The sequence below is a fragment of the Phocoena phocoena genome, chromosome 15 (assembly GCF_963924675.1).
Source record: "Phocoena phocoena chromosome 15, mPhoPho1.1, whole genome shotgun sequence".
NCBI lineage: Eukaryota > Metazoa > Chordata > Mammalia > Artiodactyla > Phocoenidae > Phocoena > Phocoena phocoena.
The window spans coordinates 76,869,277-76,883,019 of NC_089233.1; the positions used below are offsets into that span (position 1 = coordinate 76,869,277).

The following is a 13,743-nucleotide window of genomic DNA, read 5'->3' on the forward strand; positions in this document are numbered from 1 at the left end:
CTCCTCCTCGGCTCTCTCCAGCCACCTGGCACCCAGAGAACCTCCCGCCACCGCCCCACTGCTAACCCAGCAGAGGCCCAGCAAGCCTGGAGACACCCCCCGAAGCCAGGCTGACCTTGCTGATGTGAAACTCCATCTTCCGAATGTGCCTTTCCACAGAGCGTGTTTGCTTCTCCCAGAAGAAGAGAAGATGCTTCAAAAGTAGCCTGCCCACACTCCCCCCAAGCCCCTGCCACCCTCCTCCAGGTAGCAACACACAGAGCTGCGCTCAACGCCAGGCCAGCCCCTCACCATCCCTAAAGAAGGCGCATCACTGAGCCTCAGTTTCCCCATTTGTAAAGTGGGGAGGAAACCCAAGTATTCCTCCCATGGGACGGCCAGGAGGATGGAATGCAAGCGAAGACGTTATTCTCATCCAGCCAGGCCCAGCCATGGCCCACCTTGCTTACCACGTGCAGACAGGAGTTTCCCTCACCTTGTCCAGGTCATAATAGAAAGCCTGCAGGGGAGGAGAGAAAGGAGGGAGTCAGGACTCCAGTGCTCCCCCAAGACCCATGAGGCTATATCCCAGGGGTGCCTGAGCTCAGAGGACAAAAAGCCAGCGGCCACTCCGTCCTCTGAGGCCCGCAGTCAGCAAGCTGTGGTCCAGGCCAAGCAGGAAGAATGAGTAAACACATGGGCTTTGGGTGAGGCAACTCTAGGCCTGACTCTGTTTGCCAGCTGTGTGTCTCAGGCAAGTTTCTCTACCTGTCTGAGCCTCCATTTCCTTATGTAAAGTGGGGTACCAACAGCACCGACCCCATAGGGTAGTTACGAAGAGTAAAGGACGGTGTAAACTCAACAAGAGGGGAACCAGTGCAATTTGATTATTTAAGGGGTGACTTTAGCCATGACCAGAGGGATTGAGAGTGGGGAGAGGCAGCCAGCACCACCCAGGAGTTCAGGTCTAAGGAAACTGCAAATCCGGACTGGTCCATCCGGATTTGCAGGGGGCCACGGTGTAGCCAATGAAAAGAATATATTGTTGGGATGGGGGAATCTTTGTATAAAGGGCCAGATAGTAAATATTGCAGGTTTTGCAGACCACATGGTTTCTGCCATTGGAGCATGAAAGCAGCCACAGACAATATGTAAATGATGGGTGTGGGCTGTGTTCGGATAAACTTTAATTCCAAAACAGGCCCTGCTTTGCCCACGTGGGTTAGAGTCACTATATCTGAGCCTGGACGCATTTCCACAAGGTTGGCGATCCACTAAGGAGAAGGACTAAGATGTGGGAGAGTATGTAAGTTGCGATTTCATTTTTGTAAGACAACTGTTAACCAAACCACTCTATATGCACAATCTGTAAATTTGCATGATTATGTGACCAGGGAGGAAAATATGGAAAGATAAAGACTAGATTGTCCTCAAGGGCTAAACAGGGTGGGACAGAGAAAATTGCAGACGGGAACCAGTCAGGCAAGAAGGAAAAGATGGATTAACCCTGTGCCAACGTCTGTTTTCCTACATATGCATTTATGTGACATTGTACGTGTAGGATTATGAAATTAAAACTCTATGTAAGGGGACTTCCCTGGTGGTCTAGTGGTTAAGACTCCACGCTCCCAATGCAGGGGCCCCTGGTTCAATTCCTGGTCAGGGAACTAGATCCCCGCATGCATGCCGCAACTAAGAGTTTGCATGCCTCAACTAAAAGATCCCTAGTGCTGCAACTAAGACCTGGCGCAGGCAAAATAAATAAATATTTTTTTAAAAAACACACACAAAAACAACTCTATGCAAGAAATTAAGAAATAAGAAAGTTCCCAAGGCTTTGGAAAGAAAAGTAACTGCACAGCAACTTCTCAGAAACTGAGAACCGGACCCCAGGTGCATCGTCCCTCTGGTGGCCCCAATGCAGTTGCTGCCCCTTCCCTGCCTCAGTGTGCCCACCTATGAAATGGGAGTAGCTAACACATACAGACCTTTACATAAACCTTGCGTCCCTTAGAGTTACTTCTAGAACAGAGAAAGAGAGACCGGAGGACGTGAGAACAGCCACACCCACAAGAGAGGGAGGCTCGGCAAGTGCTCGGAAGGGCCAGGAACCAGGCAGCGCCTCCTTCCGCCTCTGCACTGACCCATTTGCCCACCAAGGACAAGGCATGAGTGAGCTTGCCCGGCCTTCCCTTCTCCAAGTGGGCCGGCAGGCTGGGAGCCCTGCATCTCCCACCCTGTCGACCCCCGAGGTCTTCTTTGCTGGGGCCAGGATATAGAGGTGAGGGGACACGACTGATAGATTCATTCCCCACCCCCTCGTGTCTGCAGTCCCTCCATCAAGCCGGTGGCCCGCTCTCTGCATTGGCCCTTGGAGGAGCAGGGCTGGAATGAGCTAGAGAAAACCATAGACATCAAGGCCTCCTGGTTTCTGCTTCCAGAAGTTCTCATTAAGGACAGGAGGGGTTTTCACAAGGCAGCAGCCGGATAGAGAAGAGGGGCTGGGAGGGACTCCCCAAGATGCAAAAGAAAGCCTCCCCACTGGAGAGATGCAGGCACCCAGCAGTGGGGTCCTGGCAGTGCCAGCAGATAAAATGCAAGATACCCAGGGAATTCCCTGGTGGTCCAGTAGTTAGGACTCCACGCTTCCACTACAGGGGGCACGGGTTCGATCCCTGGTCAGGGAACTAAGATCCCGCATGCTGCACAGCGTGGCCACAAAAAAAAATACAAGACCCCCAGTCACATTTAAATTTCCAATAAACAATGAATACTTTTTTTTTTTTTAGTATAACTGTGTCCTGAAGATTGCATGGGACATACTGAAAAATGATTTGTTATCTGAAAATCAAAGTTAACTGGGCATCCTATTTTTTTGGTTTCTTTTTGGTATTGGTTTTTTGTGGCGTTTGTTTTGTTTCTTCTAAATCTGGCTTTGCTAAGGGGGTGGCAGAAGCCCAGAGCAAGTGAATCCTGGGCTAGACAGGTCCCAGGGCAGCCTCAAAGATGCCACTCGGATGAGAGCAAAACTGCAGAGCCGCCGGACGTTGTGGGAACACGCAGGGATGATCAAGGACGGACGGTGTCAGGGCCACTGGCACAGTGACACACCCTGGATTCAATGCCTGATCCAATTTCCTGCCATCATGTAAGCCACCCTGATTGCAGGGGGCCCAGATGGCCAAGCGCTACAGAATAGGGCCATCTAACGTAGACACCCCTCTGTACACCCGCCTACCTTACAGTTACTTCTAGAACTAAAGGGAGGTGGCCCGAAGATGTGTGAACTGCTACACCATGTGAGGGCCGGGGGCTGCCGGGAGCTCCCCACCAGTCTGCGAGGTTAAATTCATCCGGGTCCAAGTGAGGTTCATTCATCAAAAATAAAGCCCACTCCTTAGGCCTCTGAGTTCCGAGACTGAGATTCACACCCGTGATGCAGGCAACGGGGTGAAAGAGGGTCCATCTTGGAACCCTGGCCAAGGCTGCTCGCCCGGGAAGGGCCCGGGAGGGGTCTCACCAGCCTGGAATTCCTGCGGGTGTCCTTGTGGCGTCCTGACAGGTAATCCAGCTCGGCCTGCTGGACGCACAGATACTCCCTGTGAGGAGAACAAGGAAAAGGAGTTGGAAAAGGAGCAGAGAAAGGAAAGAAACAGGCAGATGAGCAGAGTTCCAGGGAGGAGGCAGCCACGGCCACCAGCAGGGGGCGCTCAGCAGGCTCAGGGGTCAGAGGGCAGACTCAGCCCACCCCCCGGAAGCCCAGTCCCAGCTCGCCCAGCCTCCACATCCCACACACCCAGGGCTGTGCGCCCAGCGCTGTACAAAATGGGGAATCCCTTAGGTAATTCCCCAAACAGCCCTGCAAACAGGAGCTACTGTTATTATACCCGTTTTAGAGATGGGCAAACTGACCCTGAAGCAACTCAGCGCAGGGTCACACAGCAGGGAAGAGGCTGAACCCAGGTCTGAAACCAGGCAGTGGCCTCCAGAGTCCAGTATCTTCACCCCAGCCCGTGGGGAGGTTACAGAGAGCACCCCTCCCTCACAGCCAAAGGCAGGCCGTCCTGCTGTCTGGATGCCCAGGACCAGAAAGGGTCCTGACAAACCCACTCTGGAAGGCACAGAAAAAGCCACGAGCCCGAGGGGACTTTTCATGTTGTGTTTTCCGCCAAAAAGAGACTCGGACATGAAACCTGAGGTCTGGACTTGGGGGCCAGGTGGGGGCCCCGTCCTCCTCCATTGTAGATTTGCTGGCTTACCCCAGGAAGGTGACTCACCCTCTCTGGGCCCACTTACACTACCTTCTGCCAGACCACAGCTCCCTCAGGGGTTGGGCTCCCCAGGAAGAAGGAGATGCCCTTGACCCCAGACAAGTCTCAAATGTGCGGTCCTCACAGGAATCACCAGAAGCTTTCCTGGGAGAGCGGCACCTTGGAGATAGGCCTCCACCCTCTGGGCACATCCCCGGCTCCCACTCAGCACCAGCGCTGGGCGCACTGTGGGATGACCCCTGCGTAGGGAGCCAGGCACCGGCACGGAGGGAGGTGACATTTACCCTAAGCCCAGGGGACAGCGGGGCAGGCAGCCTTGGCCCTGGAGCCCCACTCTCTGCTTCCTGGCTGTGGGATCCTGGACAAGATGCTTCCCATCTTTGGGACTCAGTTTCTCGCCTGGAAAAGGAGGCTAAGAGAGTCTCTCATGGCATCAAGGACACGATGTATATGAAGCACCAAACAAGTCATAGAGCTGCTGCTGCTGTTATTATTATTATTATTATTAAATTAGTGAGGGATGAAGAGCAGGGTCACAAGAGGTGGAGAGCAGGACAGGGCATCCCAGGAAGAAGGAAAAGCCTTCCATTCGGCAAATGCGCGAATACCCCTCCCCCCACCTCAGCCCCCATGCTGACCTGACCACTGTGCCCCTAATGTGCCGATCAGGCTCCTGCCCCAGGGTCTTTGCACAAGTGGCTCCTTTGGCTTGAAATGTTCTCCCATCATCTGCAGGGCTCACCTCTTCAGGTTTTTGCTCAAATGTCACCTTCTTAGTGAGCCCTTCCTTGAACACCTTATTTAAAATCAACCGCACACCTTCTACCCTGATTTGTTTTCCTCCATAGGAGCTACCACCCTCTGACATACTCTCTATTCTACGTTTCTATATTGTTTATTGTCTGTGTGTCTCCCACTGGGATGTCAGCTCCGCGGGGGCAGGGGTTTTTGTGTTTTGTTCATTCCCGTACCCTGCGCCTGGCACTTGATAAGCCCTCAATAAAAATATGGGGAATAAGTGACTGAATCTTCCTGTTCCCACCTCTGCTCAGTTAATCAGTCAGTCTCTTCCTCACTTGAATCCAGCCTCCCTGACCTCCAGCTGTTGTGCAAGCTCCTACTGCAGGGCCTTTGCCTGTGCCGTTCCCTCTGCCCAAGATGCTTGTCCCCCAGAGGCCAGCACGATGGCTCCTTCTCGGAAACCATCAGGACCTCCTCAGTGAAGCTCTCCGGGCAGCCCTGTGTGACAGGCCTTCCACACGCTGTCTCTCCATCACCTCCCTCACTGCCCTCTGGGCTCGTGGAAGTTACGGTATTGATCACATTACTTTTTATCACCGTCTCCCCCTCCACACGGTGAGCTCCATGAGACCAGGGTCCCCCTGCCGTATTCACTGTGTCCCCGGTGCCCAAGGACAGGGCCAAGCACCTGGCTGCACCCAGGACATGCTTGTTGACTAAACAGATAGCCAGGAGCTCCCTCTGTGGCCTCTTACAGAAGAGACCCACCCACGTTCCCCAGGAAGAGGCAGAGAGGACCAAGCAGACGAGGACAAACAATGCACTTGTTAAAGGCAACGAATAGCCATCCTTACTTGAGGCCTCTCTTCAGTGCTTCAAAGATCTTCTTCACTTGCTGTGGCTTGGGATCCGAGCAGACAGACCCCTTCCGCAGCGTGCCATACATCTTGGAGGATTTCACAGGCATTCGAGACCTCACTGAGTTCCTGTGGACGGACTTTCTGTGAGAAGGGATGGGGGGGGCGTGGTCAGAGCAGGGGTCTGGACCAAGCCCTTCTCAGGGGCAGGCACTTTGGGAACAGTGGCCAGAGCCCCAGGCAGTCAGCAGACCTGGCTGAGTCTCACCCCACTGCCACCAAGCTGCGTGGTCTCAGGAAAGCTGCCAAGACTCTCTGGGCCTCAGTTTTCTCATCTGTCAAATGAGGGCTTGGATTTGAGGATTAAAAGAATAATAGGGGCTTCCCTGGTGGTGCAGTGGTTGAGAGTCCGCCTGCCGATGCAGGGGACACGGGTTCGTGCCCCGGTCCGGGAAGATCCCACATGCCGCAGAGCGGCTGGGCCCGTGAGCCAAGGCCACTGAGCCTGCACGTCCGGAGCCTGTGCTCCACAACAGGAGAGGCCACAACAGTGAGAGGCCCGTGAACCGCAAAAAAAAATAAATAAATAAAAAATAAATTAAAAAAAGAATAATAACACTAACCTGATATGAGAAATTAACTTACAGTGAGAAATACAATCAAGCAGCCCAAATGCCAATGCTGTCTGTTTGTGCTCTTCATCAAGCTCTGTGCAGGCAAAGCAACGTGGGAGGCCAAATCATAGTCCAGTGGTATACCCATGGGTTGGGTACCTGTTGGCTTTGCTTGCCCCACATCCATTCCCCTCCCTCTGTTAATAGCACCTCAATTTCCCTCGGGGGCATCTCCCCAACCCTGCTCTTTATACATATAGTATGGAGGGAGGTAGCCTGACAAATCACCATACACACACACACACACACACGCACACGCACACGCACACACGCACACACGCACACGCCCATGCATCCATGGGCATTCTGAGGCACATCCATGTCCCAGTACTGGGTTAGTCAACATATTCCACTTCCTTGGAAGAGAACTTCTCCCCCTTCCTTCCTCATCTTCCTCGGATGCACTGAAGAGCCAGCTTCAACCATGTGTACTGGGGCCCCCCACAGGGATGGCCAAGCAACAAGAGAGAAGGGACAGGCCCTGGACAGCCTATGGAGCAGACGGTCCATTGGCTCTACACTATTGTTGGTCCTCAGACCACAGTAGGAGGACCACTTTCTCAGGGGTTCACCATTTCTGCTTCACTCAGGAGACATCCTCCCGCTAGAAACCCAGCTCCGAGTGTCCCTGGATGCCCTTCACAGTCTGCTGCCCTTTTAGGGTCTAAAATCAAGGGCACAGGCTCATTCATTCATTCCAACACTCACAGAGTGGGGCTTTCTCTGAGTCATGCAACATGATGGGAGCCAAGGGGCCAGAGTCCCACCTTCAAGGGTTCACAGTCCTGCGGGGAGGGGCGGGGGGCTTGTGGTCTGGAGAGCTGGGCAGGGGGCAAGTGGACACAGCTCCAGCTCCTTCGCCAGGCCTGGGAGAAGGGCCACTGGGCCATCGCCAAGCCCTGGTCCCCAAGAGGCCTGGCAGGTGGCGGGGCTGTATTTCCAAGCCAACCAGACGCTGCACATTCCATGCACGGTCACAGGGTCCTGTGGTTGTGACTCAGTAGAGCTGTCCTGTCCGCCCCTGCTGTCGGGCATCAAGCCCCAAACCCCGTGGTTCCCCGAAACATGGGTGCACAGCCACATTACAGGCCAACGTGCCAGAAATACAGATCCCAGGGCTTGCCCGGGCATACTGAGAACTGGGTCCCAAGGATGCTGCATCAAGGAAGGACCTGGAACCCCGCCCTGGAAACCTCAGGGGCCTCACCAAGCTGACAACTCATATCATCTCATGGGACACAAGCTCCTGGTCAGCCGCCCATGTCCAAATTCTAGCCCCAGAGGGCACAGGTACTTAATCTACTGCAGCCTCAGTTTCCTCATCTGTAAAAGGAGGATAATAAGAGGGCCTGCCCCACGGAGTTGTCATGAGATAGTCCTTCATTCAACAAATATTTACTGAGCTCCTGTCATATACCAGATGCCATTCTAGGAGCCAGGGGTAGAACAGTGACCAAAACAGACAAAACCCCTGCCCTCGTGAGCTGCCCTGCCAGCTGGGGAGACCGTGGGAAGTGGTAGCAAGCACAGACTCCGGAACCACATGCTGGGGTCTCTATCCGGCTCCCCCAGTTATAAGCTGTGTGACCTTGTGTAAGTTATTGAACCTCTCTGTGCCTTGGTTTTCTCATCCATAAAATGGGGACCAGAGAAAGGGTTGCTGTGAGAGTTACATGAGTTAACAAATGTAAAGAGATTCAAGCAGTTCCCAGGAAAGAGTAAGTGCTATATATGTGCTGAAGTTAATAAGGTAATTTTTAAGAGTACATATCAGTTATATTGTACAGCAACTATACTTCAATTTAAAAAATTATATATCAGGGCTTCCCTGGTGGCGCAGTGGTTGAAGTCTGCCTGCCGATGCAGGGGACGTGGGTTCGTGCCCCGGTCCAGGAGGATCCCGCATGCCGCGGAGCGGCTGGGCCCATGAGCCATGGCCGCTGAGCCTGCGCGCCCGGAGCCTGTGCTCCGCAACGAGAGAGGCCGCAGCAGTGGAAGGCCCGCGTACCGCAAAAAAAAAAAAAAAAAATTATATATCAGATAGTGCCTAGTGCCAAGAATAAAAACAAAGGCAGGATAATGAATGTAAAGGGTGAACAGGGAAGGTTCCTCCCATCAGGCGATGCTTGAGTCTGGGTAATGTGCACGCAGCCCTGGGGACTAAGCTCACCCCTGCACCTGCCGTTGCTGTTATTCATATATTATATGTCAAGTGACACTTTGCAGAGCCCAGGCAGGGACTGTGCTCCCTCCTCCCCGACCCTCCCGGAAGCCACATCAGCCACCTCTGGGAACACACCCTCCACAAAGTTGCCATCAGCAGGCTGGCAGGGACAGGCAGGGCTGCAGCCTCGAGAGAAGCGGGTTTCAGACAGGCTAGGGTCCCCGGCAGGTGGGCAGACAGGCAGGTGGGGTGGGCGAGCAGCTTGGAGGTGGGGCTGCAGGAGCCCCGCTCACCTGCCAGCTCCCAGAGTCCCACAGTTCCCGGCAGATGCGTGCCCTCGGCTGGATCCCACTTCCATCTACCTGGAAACTTCCTCGCCCTCACTCTGTGGCTGTGCCTGATAGCACCGGCTCCTGGGGAAGCTCTGAACCCAGTGCTCTTGTCTGAGGTTCAACAGAGCAGGTGTGGTGGCCAGCCCCGCCAGGGACGGTGATGTATGTGCGGTCTCCGGATGGCGAAATCAGGTTTCATGTCTGGCCCAGTGCCACAGCTGCCAGGGCAAGGAGCAACCTCCAGGGGCGGATGTCACAGCAGTTCTGGGAGGACATCCCCCGGCACGCCAGAGGAGCTTCCAGATGGGCACGTGTGACCCACGGGCCCCAGCCCTCACGTGAGGCCGCTGGGCCAGCCCTTCTACCTGGTGTCGTTGGGAGACACTATCGGAGGCCCGCTGTACGGCTGCTGCAGGTGCAGGATCCGGAGGTAGGAGGGGCTGGGGGCGGAGTAATAAATAATAGGACGGACTGGACACGTTTCAGGTGAGGACTCAAAGCTGGGTGTAAGCGCACCTTTCCTCCTGCATCTGGTGGTACTTGACGCCCAGGGATGATGACAAACACGCGCACGGCACTCGCAAAGGTCAAGCTCTGCTCTGGGTGCTTCACGTGTACTAGCCTGTTTCTCCTGATACATGTCTCTGAGGTCTAGCCCTCCTCTCTGCCCCCTTTCTCTAGCCTCCTCTCCTTGAAAATCAAGGGCTGCTGCTTGGTTTTCACACCTACACTTCCCAGCCGTCCCAGTGGAGGAATTCCCAGGTGGTGCGGACCTTGCAGGGTCTCCTGGCTCAAGAGGGTCCCTGCCTGAGGGAGGGGAGACCCGGCTGAGGGATGGCAGGAAGGGGTTAAGAGCAGCCCGTGCCTGTCAGTCAGGGCAGAATGGGACAGTGTCAGGGCCTGGCTCTCTTCTTCATCTGCCCACCTTATTATGTACGGCCTTATGTTATAATATAGTATTACATATTTATTATATGTGGCCTTGTTATAGCAGTCATTCAACCTTAGTGTAAAATTTCCTCACCAGATTACCTCCCCAAGTGAATTCTTTGATTACACAATAAAGAAAAAAAAAACAACCCTGTCCAGAGTCAAAGGGGCTTCAGGTGCCAGGGCAGGGATAGGGTTGGGGACATCTAAGTGGAGCCGGGCTCTCCTGCTCTCCTGTCTGAGGTTATTTTTGCCCGACCTGCCCCTGCTGCCGAGCACACTGGCAATGTGGCCGTGTTTCAGTCTGGTTGGATTACCTGGGAAATAAGGCCAGAGGTGAGGCCTGAAACCCAATCCAGACCATCCAGCCCCAGAGCCAGGGTCCAGATCCCTGGGAGTTGTACAGAGACAGGAAGTTAAAAATAGATGTGCTGCTTCTCTGCCATCACGGGCAGCTACTTCCTCACCCCTGGCAAGGGGACTACAGAGAACCAGGCCCGATGGAGGCCACTCAGGAATCTCAGAACCCGTCCAAGCCAGGCATCCTCCAGTAGCCCCTGCAGGGTTGGGGGAGGGGGGCAGGACGGGGAGCCCCAGGAGGGGTCCAGGACATTTACACCACTGTCCCACAGGCCAGCTGCACACCCACTTTCTGTCCCTCAAAGCTCATTCCCACCTCAGGGCCTTTGCACCTCTGTCCCCTCCGCCTGGAAGGCTTTCCCACGCCCACACCCTGTCTGCACGTGATGGGTTCCTCTTCTCTCTGCCTTCGCTTAAATGCCTCACTGGGGGCCTCCTCCAAGCCCCCTGCTGCCCTCCTGCCTCCCTGCTTTAACCCCTTCAGGGCACCTGCCACCAGCTGCATCCATCTTGACTATCACTGGCTTATTGTTTTCCCCGTCCTGAAAGGATGGCGGGGCCTGGGTCTGTCTCCACAGCCCGGGACGGGGCCTGACCGGAGCCAGTGCTCCATAAATACTTGTGGAAAGAATTAGGGATTCCTAGGGGTGCTTCCAGGATTTCAGCCCTGAGATGCCACTCCTCCCAGGCACACCTCAGAACTGAGAAGCTGAGCTGCCCTGAGACAAGGCGAGTGAGCTGGGAGGGCCTGACCGCAGGGTCAGCCTCACAGTGATGGGGGGTGGGGCGCGGGGAGGGGAAGGTGGGTCTAATGCACAGCTGGGGAGCCTATGGACAGAGCACAAGGAGGGCCTGCCGGGCTCGGGTGGTCCGCACCCCCAAACCCCAGGAAGTGGCTTTGAAGCCAAGGCCTGATGAGATTAAGCGGGACCAGGCCAGGTGAAGTGCAGTGGGGAGGGTTCCAGGACGAGGGCAGGGCCTCTGCAAAGCCCTGGAGGACAGAGAGGCCAATGCGGCTAGAGCCCAGGGCTCAGGATGAGGCTGGCCAGCCAGACCCTGCCACGTGGGGACCGGATTGCGCTCTCAGTGGGACGGGAACCTCCGGAGGGTTTCAGGTAGGGGAACGCCAAGATGAGATTTGGTTCTGCGCCCTGCTCTGGCTGAGGGCCCTGCCTGCCCACCACGGCTGTTCAGACTGGCAGCCGTTTGGGGCCCTCAGGATTCCTGGAACCAGGGGACCAGCACGCCTGGGCTGGCAGGGCTGTGACCCCAGGAGCAGAAACGCGCCCTCCTCCCAGGCATTACCTGCAGCTGGAGGAGACACATTGCAGATCAGCCGTGAACTCACGTCTGGAGGGTCAGTACTAACCAGGCCTGTCTCTGCCTGTCTCTCCTCCTTGGAAAACTTCCCACAAGCCCCCACTGCGTGCCAGCATGTGCCGACAGCTCACCATGTGTCACCTCACTGTACCCTCATGACAAGCCCATGAGGGAGGGACATTTGTGATCCCCATTTCGCAGATGAGGAAACCAGACTCAGAGAGGTGAAGTCACTTGCCCCAGGTCACAGGTGGCCCTACTTCCCATTCTATCAAACAGGAAGAACAGGGCTTCCCTGGTGGCGCAGTGGTTGAGAGTCTGCCTGCCGATGCAGGGGACGTGGTGGGTTCCTGCTCCGGTCTGGGAGGATCTCACATGCCGTGGAGCGGCTGGGGCCGTGAGCCATGGCCGCTGAGCCTGCGCGTCCGGAGCCTGTGCTCCGCAACGGGAGAGGCCACAACAGTGCGAGGCCCGTGTACCGCAAAAAAAAAAACAAAAAACAAAAAACAGGAAGAACATTCCATCCTAACCTGGCCCCTAGGATACTGAGTTCCAACTCTGAATCAGTCTTGCCGTGTGACCTTGGGTGAGCAGCTCTGCCTCTCTGAGCCTCAGTTTTCTGATCTGCCAAGTGGGCCTGATAAACTCAAGCAGATCAGCTTCTAGGATCAACTGCCAGGAGCATGTAGGGTGACACCTGTTCAGATCTGAAGCAAATTACAGCTTTCTCCCAACACCAAGCGTCTCACTCACAGACACACAGACACAGACATACACAGACAGACAGACAGACACAAACACATACTACCCTGCGCCGCAGGCCTGGCGTGAGAGTGAGCCTCCGGGTCACTGGTCTGGGAGGAGGATGTCCCCGCCGGCCCCCCGATCCCTGGCCCTCAAACAAGCCTCCCACACACAGCCCGGGCAGAACTTACGCGATCCTCCGGCTCTGGGCACTGCTGAAGCCGGCAAAGGAGGCGCTCCGGCCCATGACCCCCACAGCCCCTGTGTCCCCAGAGGACAGGAACCGCACCCTCACCGACATGGCTGTCACCTGCAGGGAGAGGGCAGGACAGTCAGCCTCGAACTGGCACCCGGTGAGTGCTGACCGCAGGCTGGCTACCCTCCACCGTGGCCCCCAAGGGTCCTACAGCAGCCCCAGAGAGGGGGCGGCTGGTGCTGCCCCCAGCTCACAGATGAGAAAACCGAGGCTCAGTGAGGTCAGGGAGCTTGGGGCGGGGGGCAGGAGCAAGATTCGAACCCAGGTCTCTGCACCCTGTGCTTGGGTCCTTGATGCCTGTGCGATGCAGGGGGCACCCAGCAACTCGTGAACCAGCTCCTCTCACCTCCCCTCAGCTGCTCCTCTCTGCCAGTAACCCTGACCCCCCTCCACAAACCCCCACTGAGCACCTCCTGTGAGCCAGATGCTGAGTAAGGCAGGCCAAGCCCTCGCCCCCCAGGGCTCCAAGTCCAGCAGGGGGCTGATGGGCCACCATTACAGTAGGGAGTCCACAGCGAAATGATGGGGGTACCAGACCCACCCATGGAGGAGGCGACCAAGAGCTGAGAAGGAAAGGCGAGGAGGGAAGAAGGGGAAGGGGAGGGGAGGGAAAGGTATCTGAAGCAGAGGGAACGGCATGAGCAAAGGCCTGGAGGTGCAGAGGACAAGGTGTAATCCAGAAATGGAAAGAAGTCCAGGGGTGTGGGGTGTGGCTCCAGGTGAGGTTGGAGAGGCCAGCAGAGCACAGGTCAGGGCGGCCTCGGTGGCCCCAGGAAGGACTTTGGCCTTGCAATTGGCAAAGGGTGACTGGGAGCCACGGGAGGTTTTGAGCAGGGGGTGAGTCAGCCCAGTTCACATGAGGCCAGGCTGCTGGCATCAAAGGCTTCCAGAAGCCACAGATCCATTACCCCATCTCTGACCCAGGTTGCAGGGAGGCCAGCCTAGAACCCTGGCTGTCTTTACGTTTTTCCAAACCATCTCGAGATTGGAAAAATGCCACCACATCCTTTGGGAATATCGTCCAGTGTCTTCCAACACAATAGGAAAGTTCTCCCCCATATCTAACCTAAATCTCTGCTGCTACAGTTTTATACCTCAGCCCTCAGCCAGGGAGG

At 55.7% G+C, this 13,743-nt stretch overlaps 1 protein-coding gene across 1 annotated transcript in view; it reads right to left on the reverse strand.

The window, feature by feature from the left end:
• Window positions 1-12,673, reverse strand: part of RIPOR3 (RIPOR family member 3) — a 28,597-nt gene extending 15,924 nt beyond the window's left edge. The window contains exons 1-5 of the mRNA XM_065893085.1: window positions 12,564-12,673; window positions 5,846-5,992; window positions 3,500-3,578; window positions 476-499; window positions 116-169 (exon numbers count right to left, since the gene is read on the reverse strand). Of these exons, the coding sequence (XP_065749157.1) occupies window positions 116-169; window positions 476-499; window positions 3,500-3,578; window positions 5,846-5,992; window positions 12,564-12,673 (414 nt within the window). The remainder of the gene's footprint in view (window positions 1-115; window positions 170-475; window positions 500-3,499; window positions 3,579-5,845; window positions 5,993-12,563) is intronic.
• Window positions 12,674-13,743: the final 1,070 nt, after the last annotated feature.